General features: G+C 38.1%; 1 protein-coding gene across 1 annotated transcript; it reads left to right on the top strand.

Moving 5' to 3' along the window:
• Nucleotides 1–2,174: 2,174 nt before the first annotated feature.
• On the top strand, nucleotides 2,175–13,300 carry aldh8a1 (aldehyde dehydrogenase 8 family, member A1). Its single transcript, XM_006625823.3, has 7 exons — nucleotides 2,175–2,476; nucleotides 5,444–5,591; nucleotides 6,487–6,642; nucleotides 7,414–7,563; nucleotides 8,294–8,550; nucleotides 10,022–10,183; nucleotides 11,857–13,300. Exons 1-7 carry the CDS (start codon nucleotides 2,330–2,332, stop codon nucleotides 12,307–12,309), a joined length of 1,473 nt encoding a protein of 490 aa, XP_006625886.1. The 5' UTR covers nucleotides 2,175–2,329; the 3' UTR covers nucleotides 12,310–13,300.
• Nucleotides 13,301–16,554: the final 3,254 nt, after the last annotated feature.

Below are 16,554 nucleotides of genomic sequence, written 5' to 3'. Positions count from 1 at the left end.
AGATTTGGATTATTAGGAGGCCATAACTTGTGCTAATAGAAAATTTGACCAGGTCGCCAATAAGCTCTAGACAGACAATTAGAGCTAAATTTCATATAAGCTAGGCTAATTGCACAAGAACTTTAGTCACACCAGTCAAATTTTTGTCACACCAGTCTTCTGTAGTTGCTGTTTGTGATCTGTTTACTGGAAAGTACATATTTATATTGCAATGCTACCATCTAGTGGTAATATTTAGATCTTTTTTGTTCCTAAATTGCTTAGGACACCTGTAAGCTAAAAACTAAATTCAAGTGCTTACTATTAAACACATTTGTACACACTGTGATCTGCCAAACTCCTACTAGAGACTCACATTTCATCCTATCGTGACAAAGCACAAATTTGGTATATTTTAAATTGATCTCAGTTTCCTCTAGATAATGAATGCTGTAACCTATATTACAGGTTCACTTCTGCAATAGCACCACCCAGAAAATTAGTCCTACAAAAAATAAAAATTATATGCTAAAAATACTATTGATGAAAATACCTTTTATTACTGTTGTATTAAATATAATACATATAACACAGCATATAGCTGTACAGCAAGAAATTATTACACAAAACGCCTTTCCGAGTTATGGTGTTTTTTTAACAGCAAACATGTCACTATCAGTTATGGTAATTTAATATTTCCATAGTCAAAAGAGACTTTTAATTATCAATAGATACTGTATATAAAGCAGTATTAAAAGGCTTTTTTAAATGACCATAGCTAAATAATATTCACCATAGTGTAACTAAGATTTAAATTCCTATTTATTAGATGTGAGTGTATAAATCAGTTTGATTACATACAGTACTAACCTTTGCTTCTTATGTTCATTTTTTTAATGTTTTGTTATCTGGCTTTTGATCAGCTTAGAGGAAGGCTAGCATTGTTATCCAATGATAATTATTATTCACACAAATTGCTTGGTAAAACACTACAATAATTGAGCAGAAAGCTTAGATTAATCAAACTAATTAGAAATCCTCTCTGTGGAACCAGGCCTTGTTGTGTTGGAGACACCTAAAGCTCTAGATGGACTCCATGGTTACATCACCTGAACATGAATGTCTCATGCTATTGGCAGGCTAGCCCACGGGGAACCAGTTTTGAGGTACAGTATGTTTCCAGAGTAGGTGTGGAACAATTCTGCTCCGGTGCAGACTGCATCTTAACCAACAAGTCAAGAGCATTCGTTTCAGAAGGACTGGTATTTGTAGAATGGCACGAACAGGAAGGAAAGAGTAGGGAAATCAGACTCCTAGTCCTGAGCATGTGTGTGAAGCATGGACTAGTCTTCTTAAACACCATCTTTAGACGAGGATGTGGAAATAACGGTTGTGGCTTCTGTGGACTTCAAGAGATCCTGGGTTGAGCTCTAGTTCTCCATTTTATTTTTTTAACCTGTAATATTCTAAATCTGACATTTTATAATGTGATTTAGCAACATTCTTGCAGAAAACTCGACTTTGTGTTAGAATGTGAAAGGATTAACACCCTAATGTTTTTAATTTCTCACAAGATCCAGGAAAATTCTAGGGGCTTTTTTACTGTCTGTCCTCACGGCATTATAATATTGGTGTGTTAACATGAATTTCTAGGTCATTTACCTGGATTCCTTGCTGTGGTACTCTCTATTTGATTTCGTCATAGCTGTCTTATTTGCAGGTAGGTGACTGTGAAGACTTTCCTTGAAACAGTGCTACAGCCTAGTCACATAGTATAACTCAGACACTCACTAGGGACAACACTTTAATTTCTACGTGGGTCTATTTTATTACTTAATAAAGTGTTTGAATTATAAGTACCGTGCAGCATAACAGTGTATGGAAAAATTCCACTACAGGCCCATGATCAGTTTCTACATAATGGAGACTGACAATGACATACATTAATATTAAAGATATATATATATACAAGTGACATCAATATATGCAAATATGTAAGGGATTAAATTCAAAAGAGGTTTGGTTGTTATTAAGTATACAGTGTATAATCTTTACTGAATAGTAGAAGGTCAAGAGGGATAGCTGTCAGCGGCAGGAGAATATCCCTCCCCCTTTCCGTCGCGATTGGTCTCTTGATTTTGACAGGTTTTCCTTTCGCGGAATGTGATTGGTTACCGGAATCGCTGTTCGCTCGAGTGAGAGGTGCGGATTACAGAACAGGGGCGGCATTAAAACCAGTTGAATAAATGATTGCTAGCTGACAGTGTGTGTGACAGTGAAGCTGTAGTCTGTACTGGACACTGCTGTGATTTTTAGGTATAGTATAAACTAATAAAGACCAATAGCAATCATGCCTAAGATGGCAGATCAAAGGACACACTTAGTGCTGGAGAATTACATAGGAGGTAAATTCGTGCAGTGCTCCAGACATGTAGATTCCTATGATCCATCTACTGGAGAGGTGTACTGCAAAGTGCCCGACAGCGACAAGGAGGAGGTGAGATGTTTTATCCATGTAGAAATGTATTATATTTTGCTTAAACTCTGTTATTTTAAGGGGTTTGCGAAGGAATCTTTCTTCAACAACTGGGGTTATGTGGGTAGTAAATAAAATTATAGGGCCCTCTGCTACAGTAGCTCATTTTCTCTAACAAGAATAGCACATGCACACTGCTGTAACTACATTCTTGTCGAGTGGCCCTGTGCCATCGGAGGGGTTTAATGAGACATATATATATATTTAAAAAATAGAATATACATGTCCACACATTTTTACTATGTGTAAGGTAAAAATATGAATAGGGTTTATTAGTGTTTTTGAAATGAAAACATCTCAAGGATTTAATTAATGCTGTTGTAGTTGTTCACAAATGTATATTCTGGACTGTTTTAACTAATTTTTAACTCTTCCATTGTGTGCCATAAAGTCTCAGCCCTTACAAAGAGAAACTCAGATATGTCCCATTAACTAACAGATTTTGAAGTAAATCACTTGTCTTTGCTGATGTGCAGCTGTAATATGATGCCCTAGAAAAAAACATATAAAAAGGGCTTTGTATCACACACACTTGGTGGCACACTTTTATTTTTATTTTATACTTTACTTAGGTTACTTTTAACTAAAGCTTTACAGTTTCTGTGGCCTTTACTATATATCATATAACACAAGCAAACCAGTATTGCTAATTGTCTTTCTGGAAAATGTGAATCATTGCAGAGTCAGAATTAACCTTTGCACTTCAAAGTCTAGGTAAATGTCTACTTAACTGCTAATGATTAATTTATATCATATTTTAGGCTACTAGAGGGCTGTGTCTGATAGCGATTGCCAGGTTTAAGCTGTAGTTTTAGCTTTTACAATCTGTGTACTGTGTAAAAATGGGGTCAAAATGTATAATTTGGAAGTCTTTGTAATGTACTTACACAACAGCATTGTGCAATGAGAAATAGCTGAAAATAAATTAATAGTTATACTGTGCAAAAAATAGGTGGTGAAATTATCACAAATATGAACCTAACACTGGGCTCAAAACCTCTGTGACAGTGGTTTCATTAAAAAAAAATACTTGAAGTTGTATGACATATTCATTATCACTATTGGAATACTTTTTTTCTGAAAATGATCATGAATATATGTACAGTATATAAATGTTTTAAGTACACCAGGACTTTTGCAGAATATTGCTGTTTTTGGACCAAATATCCTGCAAGTTTCTTCCAGAAAATGTGAAATAGGTCACACAGCATCATTCCAATGAGATTCCTGACAGAATCCTGCAGGACATTTGCAGAGATTTACAGAATCCCACATGATCATCAGCAAACATAAAACAGAAAAGACATACATTTCTTTTCTCAGAAAGTTCTCAGTAATGGTTTTATTAGAGTTTAATTAAGTAGTTTTTGTTTCCACATTTATATGGGGCCACTTCAACGAAATCTGTCACTGCCTGTGTGATGCGCAAGCTTTTTCTTCGTTCACCACATTGACAAAGTAATGTAGAAAGTTTTGTACTTGACTAGGCAACTCAGGGTTTTTCGGATTCATAGTAAAATTTTGTCACTATTAGTTTTTTTCCTGGATGTATCGCAAAAATAAGCAATGCAAAAGTTATGGAAATGCCTCAAGTACACATGTAATATGGAAAAAGCTTCCACATGCAGTTTTAGATTCATTGTGGGACCATTTTTAACAGTTTCAAACTGGGGCATATCTTGAGGTATCACTGTAACGTGCATTGTGTTGCTCAAGACTGGCAGCAGAGCAGCTTAGGCAGTAAATGAGATCCCTTAGAGAGCACGTTGAGCCCTGTGGTCCACCTGTGGCCAGCTCGAACCTGGGCCATGTCATTAGCAGCCTGCACCTGGGCCTCCCTGGGTTGTGAGTCACTTGGCTGACTGACTTCTGGCAGGTGGGCGGCATTCTCTTGACTTCCAATGCAGCGGCAGCCCCTGGCACCGGCTGGGCGCCTGCGAGCTTACTGTGATGTGGTGCTCCTGCGGTTGGCCCTCTCCCTCCTGCAGCCTGTCGGAGGAGGAGGAATGGCTCTGACAGGTGGGCGTGGCCGAGGAGCATGTTTGCACATCCTCATCCTCATCATGCAGAACAAGGGTTAATGCCATAAAGCTGAGTCTCAGGCCACTGTTGATTGCACACAGGGTGGGTATAAGAAAATAATGTCAGCTCCAGTTCTTGAAATCACAGCGCTTTTCCTTTTGATAGTTTACCTGTAAACAGTAAATAATTGGGCTGAGACAGTGACAGTTTTTAAACCATCAGCGCATCACTATCTTATAGTTAACTATGAATCCATGTATGATTCTATTTAAAATGAAAAAAAAATACAGATATTAATCATATTATAACCAACTATGTGATACAATTATTTTTCTCACTATTTTATATCAGCTTTTCTCACCTCACTAGTGTATTGGTAGTGTATTGCTTGAAAATAAATGTAATGATCATATTAAATAATATTCATAAACAAATCAGTTTGGTTTTGGATATTTGGTAATAATGAAGTTTGGCTCCTTGTGGCATGTTTTATTTTTAGGTTGCAGTTTGGTTTGATGTTTTTGATCTTTGTGGCAGCTTCTGGTAGAAAAATATCATGGTGATAAAACATACTTGATCATAGTGCATGAGGGTGTGTCTTTTAACCTTGTAATATTTCAAGTACTATCAAGCAGGTAAGCGTAGGTGGTTAAACATATTCCCAGAATCTCAGTTGCAATTTTTCATTCTCCATTCTTAAATAATTACTTAATGTTGCCTATCAATGGTTTATAATGGATTGATTGATGGATTACTATATTGTCCCAGCTCTATGAAATGAGGTCTTCAACCAAGAACCGTCTTCCGACTGTTTAGGGTTGCAGAATTTCATGTAAATCATTGAGGTCTTCTGTTATGTGTACACGACTCTGAAAATGAGTCAGTTATTCTGGTTTTGTCCATCAGGTTGAGGAAGCAGTGAAAGCAGCCAAAGAAGCTTTTCCTGCATGGTCCTCAAAAAGCCCCTTGGAGAGATCCCAGATACTGAACAAGCTGGCTGACCTCATTGATGCTCACCTGGAAGAGTTTGCACAGGCTGAGTCGAAAGACCAAGGTGAGAGAGACTCGGGGGGGAGCCAGAGTGACTTACTGTTTCTGGTGAGGTATTGTGTCTTATGGAGGTTGTCCTTTCATGAGTGCCCTGTCTCAATATATTTCATACTTCTCATCTTCTCCTTCCTTTCATTTATACCGGGTATGACCTCTCTGTTCACCTATTCACAGTCAACATCTTTTCTGTTTGCAGGAGAGAATCACTGTGTTTTGCACCTTAAATGTCATCTGGTCATTGAGGAAACTTAACTTTGAATACCATAGCTCACACACTGACCTTTCCATTTGGCTCTGTTTTTTATGGAAAGACAACAGTTACAAGAAACAACAGAGGAAAAAGCTGTTGTTGCGTTTTTATTCATAGTTTGACTCCACAGCTGAAACAGAACAGTATGTTTTCTCTGTGTTCATGTAGGTTTCTGCCTACAGTCCAAAGACATACTGGTACATTAACTGGCTTCTAGAAGAAGTGGCCCTGGTGTGTGTGTTTGTGTCTGTGTACCCTGTGATGGATGGGTGTCCTGTCCAGGGTGTATTCTGCCTTACTCCTGTTGCTTGCCAGCATAGACTCTGACACCCCCGTGACCTCATATTGGATAAAGCAGTTGGAAAATGGATGGATAGGACAATAAATACAAAAACAATCTGTGAAGAACTCATCCAGCATGTTATGCACTAATTATGCAAAAAAGTGTTTTTTGAAAAGGTGAACAGGTGCACAAAAACTGGAGTATTAAATCACATCAATGATTCACAAGTTCAGATCATTGAAGTTTATTTAATTTGATCATTACAGGGGCATTCAGCCTCTTTGCTTGAAAATATCTGATTTCCTTTGTGAACACATTCATTTACCAAATGTTAGAAAGTGATGTATTCCTTTCTCTTAATTGCAGGGAAAACGATCACTTTTGCCCGAACTGTGGACATTCCCAGATCTGCTTACAACTTCCGTTTTTTTGCATCCTCCATCCTCCACCACACTACCGAATGCAGTCAGATGGACCACATGGGCTGTATGCTGTATACTGTTCGCAGCCCAGTGGGAGTAGGTGAGACAGCACTGCAGTTCCTTTCCTAATTTTATTCTCTGTTCAATCTGCGGATATAACTTATGAAATTCATAAGGTTGTATGTGCTTGGCTTTTCATTTACATTTTAAAGCCTAATTACTATATAGTACAGTTAACATTGTAAGTTTTCTTTGAGTGGCAAATTATGATTTCTTGAGATTCTTAAGATAGGAGCTTTCATACCCTAGTTAAAAGAGAAAAACACTGTTTGATAAGGAGAATGTGATCACGATAACTTTTTGTATTTCACAAGTGATAATGTTATACAAAGTGTCAAACAAACTCTGAATCTGGCAGACATATATCATATCCAGAAGACAGTCTTCAATTCCTGTTATATAATGCCAGATATTTATATAGTGCTAGCTTTAAATACATAAGTTGTAATGAATGAATAATTTAGACCAGACAAAGATTTTGAATGCTGTTTTTTTAAATAAACAATGATGAAGTAGAATTTTGTGTGTTGTCAGATGGGGTTAGTTTTATCTATTAGGACTAGGTGAGGACTAGGTAAATATATCTAAATATGTTAAACCATAAATTCTTAAGGGGCTGTACTTTTCACTACACTTTAAATCATTATGCTCTTCTTTTTTCACTACAGACTAATTTAGTGCCAGCTGTACAAAGTTATTTTCTTTCCAGTGACCTTTAGCAGTGAACTACCTATGTGGTGAAAGATAAACAGATTTCTGCCATTGCGTAACTTAGCAGTGTTAACCCTGCAGTGTTAACCCTTGTCTGCAGCTGGTCTGATCAGCCCGTGGAACTTGCCCCTGTATTTACTGACCTGGAAGATCGCTCCAGCTATTGCAACAGGGAACACTGTGGTGGCTAAGCCCAGTGAGATGACCTCTGTCACTGCCTGGATGATGTGCAAGCTTCTGGATGAAGCAGGTGACTTTTGCCTTCACGCACTTCCTGAAAACTTTATTTCTTTTCCAAATTTAAAAATCATCAGTGGATAACAATAAATGCACTTACAGTGATGACCTGGAGTGTACAGATTTATACAGCATGGTATTTCCAAGAGTAATCTGAGTATAGACAACAACAATTCCCCAGGGATTACTGTTAGTAGTGAGTCCTATGCAGTAACCACTGCTCTGCCTTCCTGTTTTCATGAGCACACAACAACACCCAGGCCTCCTCACACCAGTCAGCCCAATATTTTATACAGAATGACTGAAGATGGACACTGTAGTGGTCATTTTCTACATTCTGACCCAATGTTATTACTATCCACAGACCCATTGCTTATTTCTCAGTGCATTTTTCTAATGAATTCGCTGTCAACAATTGAGTCATAACATGAATTTCATAGAAAACATCTCAAAGGGTCCAAAAAATAAACAAACAACATTGTAGGGTCAATGTAGTTACGTCAATTTTAAATATTATTACTCTAGCCTCACCTCAAAAAAGGAATATGAATAACTAATATGCTAAGTATGGCATTGTCTATAAGAGCATTTTGAAAAGGGAGGGTTTTATCTTTCATAATAACTGAAGAACTGTTGAATAGATCCATTTTGATATCATTCTGAATGGTGTTGTTTCGTAATTGGGCTCAGAGGCAGCGGGTGGATTAATGACTGCTCTCGGGCCTGCCTGTTTCCCCCCCAAGGCGTGCCCCCCGGAGTGGTGAACATCGTGTTTGGGACAGGGCCGCGGGCGGGCGACGCTCTCGTGTCCCATCCCGAGGTGCCTCTCATCTCCTTCACTGGGAGCACCACCACTGCCCAGCGCATCACCGAGCGCAGTGCCCCACACTGCAAGAAGCTCTCCATGGAGCTGGGGGGAAAGAATCCCGCCCTTGTCTTCCGGGACGCCGACCTGGACGAGTGCGTCCCCGCCACAGTGCGCTCCAGCTTCTGGAACCAGGTCAGCTGCTGCCGGGGCCAAGCTGTGGCCGACACCTTCCGGCACTCCGCTCCAGAGACCTGAGTCCTCCAGTAACAGTGACAGCAGGATTCATATACAGTGTCTTGTCACTTCAAAGGCTCTCAAATTCCTGTAAGAAACCTACAGGAACAATATTGTAATAAAGTACAGATCCACTGGTCCCTTACAACCAAGGCTGTTCTACCACTGAAACAAGTGATAGGTTTATTCCATGCTGAAAAAAAAGAAGAAGGAAAACACAACGTTTCGGCCATGGAGCCTTCTTCAGGTACGAGCTCACACCTGAAGAAGGCTCCACGGCCAAAACGTTGTGTTTATTTCTTCTTTTTTTCAGCATGGAATAAACCTATTACTTGTTCCTTTGCAGCCTATGCATGCTCACGCAGCTACCCACCCGAACTACTATGTTCTACCACTGTTACTACTCACATGTTATAAGTCAATTTAGAGAAAAGATCAGAGCCACACTTTAATCTGAAACATCTTAGAAAACAAGCAGATGACAGACGAGAGGTTTATTAATTTGTTTACTAGCTTATTTTTTTCATGAGTCTGCTTAACTGTACTTTGCAGTTGCTTTTTCGGTTTTGGAGATTTTTTACTTCACTTTTTAAGCTTTAGGTACCAGCTTAATAAGGAAATAAGCATCATTAAGTGAAATGGGAGAAGATCAGCAGTGAATTGAATTTACATTATAAACAATTACAAGCATGACACACATTGTTACACTTATTTGGAGATTATGTCTACTGTTAGTACTAAGCCATATACTGTACCATATTAAAAACAAATTTCTATAATTGCAGTTTTTCTTATGACCACTTGAGGGTACTTCTGCTCCATTGAAATTTGTACAGTATGTCAAAAAAAGAAATGATCAATTTTTCCCTTAAAATCTTTAGTAAATGCAGTTTAATTTGACATTGAAGGTAGTTAAAAATCAGCAGATTCGGAAATTCTGAAAAATACGTAGAATATCTGAGGTAAATGTATTAATCAAACTGCTAGACAATAAGGTTCTTTTTATAATTTTTTGGAATAAATATGAAGACTGTAAAGATGTATATATTTATATAATCTAGGACAAATAAAAATAAGGTAACTGCAGGTTTAAAGATAAATTAACAATACTAGCATTAATTTAAAAAGAAAATTCCTGACTTCATGTCTGTACAACAGCACATCCTGTAGAAGAAGCTTAACCAATTTAAAACTCACTATTTGCTACAGTATCTTGTTTATAAAGAATCATTCAGACTTGTTAATTTGGTGAATAAGAACTGTTTCCTGTGCTCTCTGGGAATTCGCTATTTATTCCGCCTGACAGAAGGGTTACGACAACAAATGCAAGATAGCAATAGACAGTGAAAACAATTATATTTCAGACAGTCAATTTGGATGTTATCTACAATTGTAAATTAATTAAAAGACTGCCTTTTCATTTTTGTAGGGGGAGATCTGCTTGTGCACCAGCAGGATTTTTGTGGAAAGGAGTATCTATTCTGAGTTCCTACAGAGATTTGTAGAAGCTGCCCAGAAGTACAAAACTGGAGTTCCCACAGATACTACTGTCCACAATGGAGCACTTATCAGCAAAGAGCATTTAGAAAAGGTAGTGTTTTATGAAGTTCTTTCATGATAACTGGAGACCTGTTGACTTAAGTTTACATGGAGCACAAACATTTTATGGTACATACATTTTATAGTAGTGTATGGAAATGTTTTTATAGAAATTATCGAATTAGGTGCACACCAAATATTTAATTACATATCTAATACATTTTTTGCTTCACCATTTGTAGAAACCTGGCAGTCAGAGTCCTGAACATGTATCTATAGTTTCTGATTATGTACTTATGGAAATGTAGCTGTGGATTACATTTGCTATATAGGAAGTATACATATAAGTGTATATATATATACTTTTTAGGAAATGTTCAAAATGTTTTTTTGTAAAGGACTATACTTTTGTTATAGGATTTTGTGCATAAAGCACATTATTTATTAAATATTTTCAATGTGTATTTTTTAAATACACAATACTTTAAGAATGTAATTAAAAATTAATTTTAAGGGACAAACCTATACCATAAATCTTCTACTGTAAATATAATCATAACACAACAAGGCTCTTTGAAGTAACACAATCTGGTTGGGTAAAATTGTGCAACCTCAGAAATTTTTGTTTACTTCAGCTTAACAAGTAATAATAAATAATGAACAAATCTGTTAGATTTGTAATGATGAGACTCTTGAGTGACTTAACTGCTAAGAGCACTCAGTCTGATGCCAGACATCACCGATTCAGAGATGACATTGCTCTATCATCAGAGCCTTCCTATTGGAGCTCCTCTTATAGGCACCATCAGGGTTATATGGGCTTGTGTCGATCAGTTCACAAGCCTGGCACCTGATAGACACTTGGGAGCTTTCAGTGACATGTGTGAGAGAGGTGCTGCCTCCAATAAGTGCTGACTCTCCTGTAAGGCACTATGGAGCTCAGAATGAGTCCAATAGCAAGTAGCATGACAGTGATCATGCTGGTGGACAATAGTCACAGCACGTGTTACCCCCGTGTTGTTACAGGTTTTGCAGCCTGTAACAACAATTTGGCCAGCAATTTCTTATCTGAAATTGAGAGTTTATAAAAAGAAAAACAAAAGGTGAAATTTTAAAAGGAATTTGACAATAAAGTTAACATTAATTGTTCTCCAATTGTAATTGAATTGGGTTATTTATATTCCAAATTTAGAAGAAAAAAACATTGATTTGAAACAGCAAAGCGCATGTGTCTCACATTTGAGCAGCTATGAACACAGCTAAGCAGTCCGCAACCGCACACTGGGGAGAATGAGGAATCCTGGCGGTATGCTCTGACCTGCCCACTGTCGAGCCACTCGTCTTTCAACACCTCACTGGCGACACAGCATCAAGCGGGAGGTGCAGCGCCAATTGGAGGAGAGGCTCATGCCTCACTGACATCACTGCATGTCTGCAAGAGCCCTTGAGGCTACAGGGGTCACTGTCCTGGCCAACTAATCCCACCCTACCCTCTGTGGCTCTCAGCAAGTTGTGTGCCACTGCTTGGGGAAACCCAGTCATAGTTGGCTAGTAACATGACCCAGTTCAAACCCATGAACATGGAGCTCGACCTCAACTTCAATGAGCATCTTTACCAGGCTGAGCCACTAAAGAGGCCTGTTCGTTCCAAATTTTAAGGGATGTTTGAATTATACGCAGTATTGTCACTTTCTTGTTAAACCACACCACTGTATGTGTTACCAGGTAAAGGGTTACGTGAAGCTGGCGCTGGCAGAGGGAGGCAAGGTGCTGTGTGGGGAAGGAATCAGCTCTCTGGACCTCCCTGAACGGAACAAGAGTGGATACTTCATGTTGCCTACCGTTATCACTGACATCTCAGATGAATCGCGCTGCATGCAGGAGGAGATCTTCGGTCCTGTAACGTGCATCGTGCCCTTTGACAGTGAGGAAGAAGTCATCAGAAGGGCCAATAATGTGAAGTATGGTTTGTCCGCTGTTGTGTGGTCTAGAGATGTGGGTCGAGTCCACCGTGTGGCCAAACAGCTGCAGGCTGGATTGGTGTGGACCAACTGCTGGCTCATCCGTGACCTCAACCTTCCCTTTGGTGGTATGAAGTACTCTGGGATTGGCCGGGAAGGAGCCAAAGATTCTTATGATTTCTTCACTGAGGTTAAAACCATTGCAGTTAAACACTGAGATACATGGTGGTGGCCCCTAAACTCTTCTCACAGATCACAGCCTTAAAATGTCTTCTGGTAGGCATCTCAATAACTGCTTTCACCACATGTTGCTACTGTAGGTTATGCCCAGAGGACCTCAAAGTACAAGTTAATAGAACATAAATAAACAAGCCTTTGGGTACGTGATAGTTGTTGTTCCCCTGTGGGTCAAGTGAATCGATATAGAAAAATTTGTAATGTGAAGGGCAGAATAAAACTATATTATCCGTTTAATTGGTCTGCCCAAGAATAAATACTGCCTCAGACAGATTTATATTGTCACAACAAACCACTGGTTGTGGGGTATTTTTGTTGATGTATTTCTGTATTAACCCAGGACCAGACAGGGATGACCCTGCTGTTTAAGTGTAATTGAATCAGTAAGAAATCAGAGGTAATAATAAGTGAGTGAGACCCAATTTATTTAATTGCTACATCTTAGAGAGAAAATACTGCTGTCCAAGAGTGCTTTGGGTCTATATCTTCTTACTTATTCTGTAAACATTGCTTGGTAAAATGCTGGAATAATGAAAGTCTAACTTTTCAACAAAAAGAGATTTCTTTGAATATATTTTTGTTATTATTTAGTTATAAGCTGCACCAATTAAGGAATGGAAGTGTGTGTTATGATCTGTTCAGTAGTTTGGTCAAATTCTAATAAAGATTAAACTAACCAACAAATATAAAGGGAAGGCATGCTCAATACTTGGGCACCTAGCCGAGGAAATGAGAGGGCTGGTTGGAAATCAGTGCTGTCACATCTCCCGTCACATAGGAGGACTGAACCAGGGAGAAAATGCCACAACGTTGCAGCTGGAGTGGAAGGAGAGGAGCTAGAAAAGATACAGCAGTACTGTCTGTGGCCAGTGAGTGTTTACATGTATGTACAGCTTGGGGGAGTGATGTCATGTGACATTACAATTTAACCTCGACCTAAACTTCTGTCAAATAAACATAATTTATTATCAGTTTTACATCTTATTTAAGGACAATTTCAAACACCAAGCCTGCTCTAGCCTGGAGATGGATTGAAAATGGCACACAGATTTCTGACAGGCATACACTCTGTAGATCAATGCATAAAGCCAGTCACAGACTTTTGTTGTATAGGGCATAGAAGCTAATGTTATTTTTTGAAACTATTGCAGTTTTTCTCAATAGCAAAACTGTCCAACGCCAGAAGCAGTACAAGCAGTTCTGTTCTGCTACCTTGTGAAGCCTTTAAATCACTTACACTTTAAATCACTGGAAGTCTTTGTCCATGAAAAGTGAGGTCATTTGTGTAGTACTGGCATCTTTGCTGAGTAAACAAGGAAGCCAACTGGAACAATGATGAACTAAGATGCAAAATGTTTTCACAGGGAAGGAGAGGAGATTGCAAATACATCTTAAAGTCATTAAAACCTAAAGCAGAAAAGTCATGCTTAAAATAAAAATGGAATAAGGATTATACTCTTGTTTGATATAAAACAGCATTTTCTCTCTAAGCCTAGAATAAAGAAAGTAATTATCAAATAAATGTTACGTTTGTTCTCAAGAAATACAAAAAAAGATGATTCATCTTTTGAATTAGTGGACTAAATCACTAAATGTATTCGCAAAAAGTATTCTTTAAAAAAACAGTACATTAGAGTCAACAAGTTTTACAAAAAGAGAGAATACATTTAACATTCACTCATACCTTACCTTTGAAATGTACAAATTAATTTTCACATTCCCATCCTTAATCGCACACAAAACAACTACAACCCCAAATGCTTTAAAAAATGCACAATTTGTAAGTCAATTTATAAAAAGAAAATTCAGCTCAGAACCATCTATTTTCTAACTGCTTCTTCCAGTTCAGAGTTGCAGGGAAGCCAGAGCCTATCCCAGCATGCAACAGCCGCATAGCAGGGTACACCCTGGACAGGAAACCAGTCCATCACAGAAAAGACCTATAGACACAAACACCTAGGGCCTGTCTTCCCAGAAACAAATTAACCTGCAGTAACAGTATGTTTTTGGACTGCGGGGGAAAATTATGAACCTCTAGGACACCCACAAGAACACATGAGAGCATACAAGCTCCACACCAGCTCCGGAACTGAACCCAGAGCTGTAGCACTGCAAGGCAGCAATGCCACTGTCTGTCCACTTAAACACTATAAAAAGTACTACACATTCACTAGTAAGACTGTGTTTTTTCCTATTCATACCACTCTTAAAGATTGCCAGCTTGGTTAGACCCAACAGGACATTTACAATTCTTCTCTCTTTCCTTTTTATTCTTACAGTACTTTTACCTAAACTATAAATAAAGTTACATTAAACAAAATGCTCAACCCAGAGAAAAAGTCACTCACAACAGAGAAGAGAGTCTGCAGTTTTGAACAGTTGAAGAAGCAAAGAAAGACAGTCTCTATACCCTGACAAAACAGTCCATCTGTCAAACCAGGCAGAATGATATACTGAAAAGAATTAGTTGCCAGGATTGTTTACAACCCTCTCCACTGAAGATCACCCACTCTCTTCTGCACAAGTGGCTCTGTGATCAACACAAGCAGTCTGAGTTCTTGGTAGCATTTCTGTCCCTTTATTCAATCTGCTGCAGCTATTATTCCATTCTAAATTTCAGTGATTTACATCTTTGCTGGATACCAATAAATTGATTTTTAAATATATTTTTTAGTTTTTTTGTTTGCTGCGAGTCCCCATGATGTGTTTTATTGTTGGCTTTGCTTAGATGCAGACTTGTCTAATGAGATGCCTCATGCGTAACGTTTAGATATTGCAGTTATATCCGCACACTTCCTCCCACAGTACAATCTGTTGAGACCACTTCCAAGCAGTTTTAAAAAATGAAGCCATCCACCATCAGAAAATCCAAAAGGGCCTCAGTTTATTTAAATAATAGTAACAGCCACAAAAATAACACCAGAGAGCAGGCAACTAAATCTCCACAGAACCACAGACAAAAGGACGAGCTCCCCTCCTGTCCACAAGAGGGCATAATGGGAAATTGTGTGACATGCTTCCCAGGCTTTAAATCCGGCCTTGCCTCTGGATGTGGTTTTGATTGTTTAAACCAAAATGAGATGAAGTAGCTGCAACCAACTAACTAAACTATTTACAAAAAGGTAAGAATTATATTTACTTGAAACTTACTGTGTCTGGGACAAGGCCCATCACAGTTGGCAAGAAAGTTTTTAAGGAATGTGCCTCAGTATCCAATGACCACCTTTTATAGCTAAGAACAAGCTAGCTGGTGAAATAAACTCAATTAGTGTGGTTGCAAAATGCCATTACCTTCTTCTTTATATGTAAATTGTAGTTATTTTAAAATAATAATATTAATATTTTTATTTAATCACTAATGTGATCTATACTTCTTCCTGCCATGTATTGTAGTGGCCTCTAGTGGAAGATCACTTCCACAACTTTTCCTGCAGTTGGCCACAGTAATATATTTGTCATTGTGCAAGTGAGGAATATCACTGGCTTTGCTTGAGGGATACTCTGTTTCAGATTCCAATAACTAACTTGTTCTTTAGTTAAGCAAAGGTAATAGCTCATTTTCTTGAATTTGCAGTATGTTCATTGTTTACACATTTTGCTTCAGTCAGAAATATTATGTCCACATCTTCCTAATTCTTCCTATTAGTATTAATTAATTCCTAATTAGTGTTTCATTCTACTTACTTTCCTTCCACATGATGGGCTATCCATTTATTTTTCTCTTGAATTTTTATCAATAAAAATGTGAGGCAAATGAACAGCTTGTCCTTATTTCTTATTACTGAAATGAAAACTATGTAATATTGCTTTTTGAACTAAAATGAAGATTTTTATATAAATTAAAATGTATAGATTTCCAACTCCTCAGTTAAGAATTTGAAACAAATCACAAACTTTTTTTTTAGTTTATTTCAACTTGCAACATCAGAGACAAGAACATTCTCACTTTTATTATTTCTGCTGTACAACAAAGATGCATTGTTTGTTGCTGCCAATGGTGAGTGAGATTAAAGTTATAATTCAGCACCTGTGGGTGGGAGCGTACAAGTTGATATACAGCTAGGCTAGTGTAACAGTGCTCTGTGCTATGAGCTTGTTACAGCAGTGATGTCATTCCCTTGAAACCTAGACAGTTGGAATTTTGCTGCTGCAGGGGGGCTGGCCCTTTGGCTTTGGAGTTCACCACTGTGTTTATGGTGTATGGGGCAGTGTTTACTCAAATTTG

This window comes from Lepisosteus oculatus, chromosome 2 (assembly GCF_040954835.1).
Source record: "Lepisosteus oculatus isolate fLepOcu1 chromosome 2, fLepOcu1.hap2, whole genome shotgun sequence".
In the NCBI taxonomy this organism is placed as follows: domain Eukaryota; kingdom Metazoa; phylum Chordata; class Actinopteri; order Semionotiformes; family Lepisosteidae; genus Lepisosteus; species Lepisosteus oculatus.
This window is presented reverse-complemented; position numbering and strand designations above follow the sequence as displayed.

Bases quoted from the DNA above. Each gene is read 5' to 3' on its own strand.
- aldh8a1 (XM_006625823.3), top strand. From the start codon at position 2,330: ATGCCTAAGATGGCAGATCAAAGGACACACTTAGTGCTGGAGAATTAC. The intron at 8,551-10,021 runs GTCAGCTGCTGC...TCATTTTTGTAG, and splicing joins GCTCCAGCTTCTGGAACCAG to GGGGAGATCTGCTTGTGCAC. The intron at 10,184-11,856 runs GTAGTGTTTTAT...ATGTGTTACCAG, and splicing joins GCAAAGAGCATTTAGAAAAG to GTAAAGGGTTACGTGAAGCT.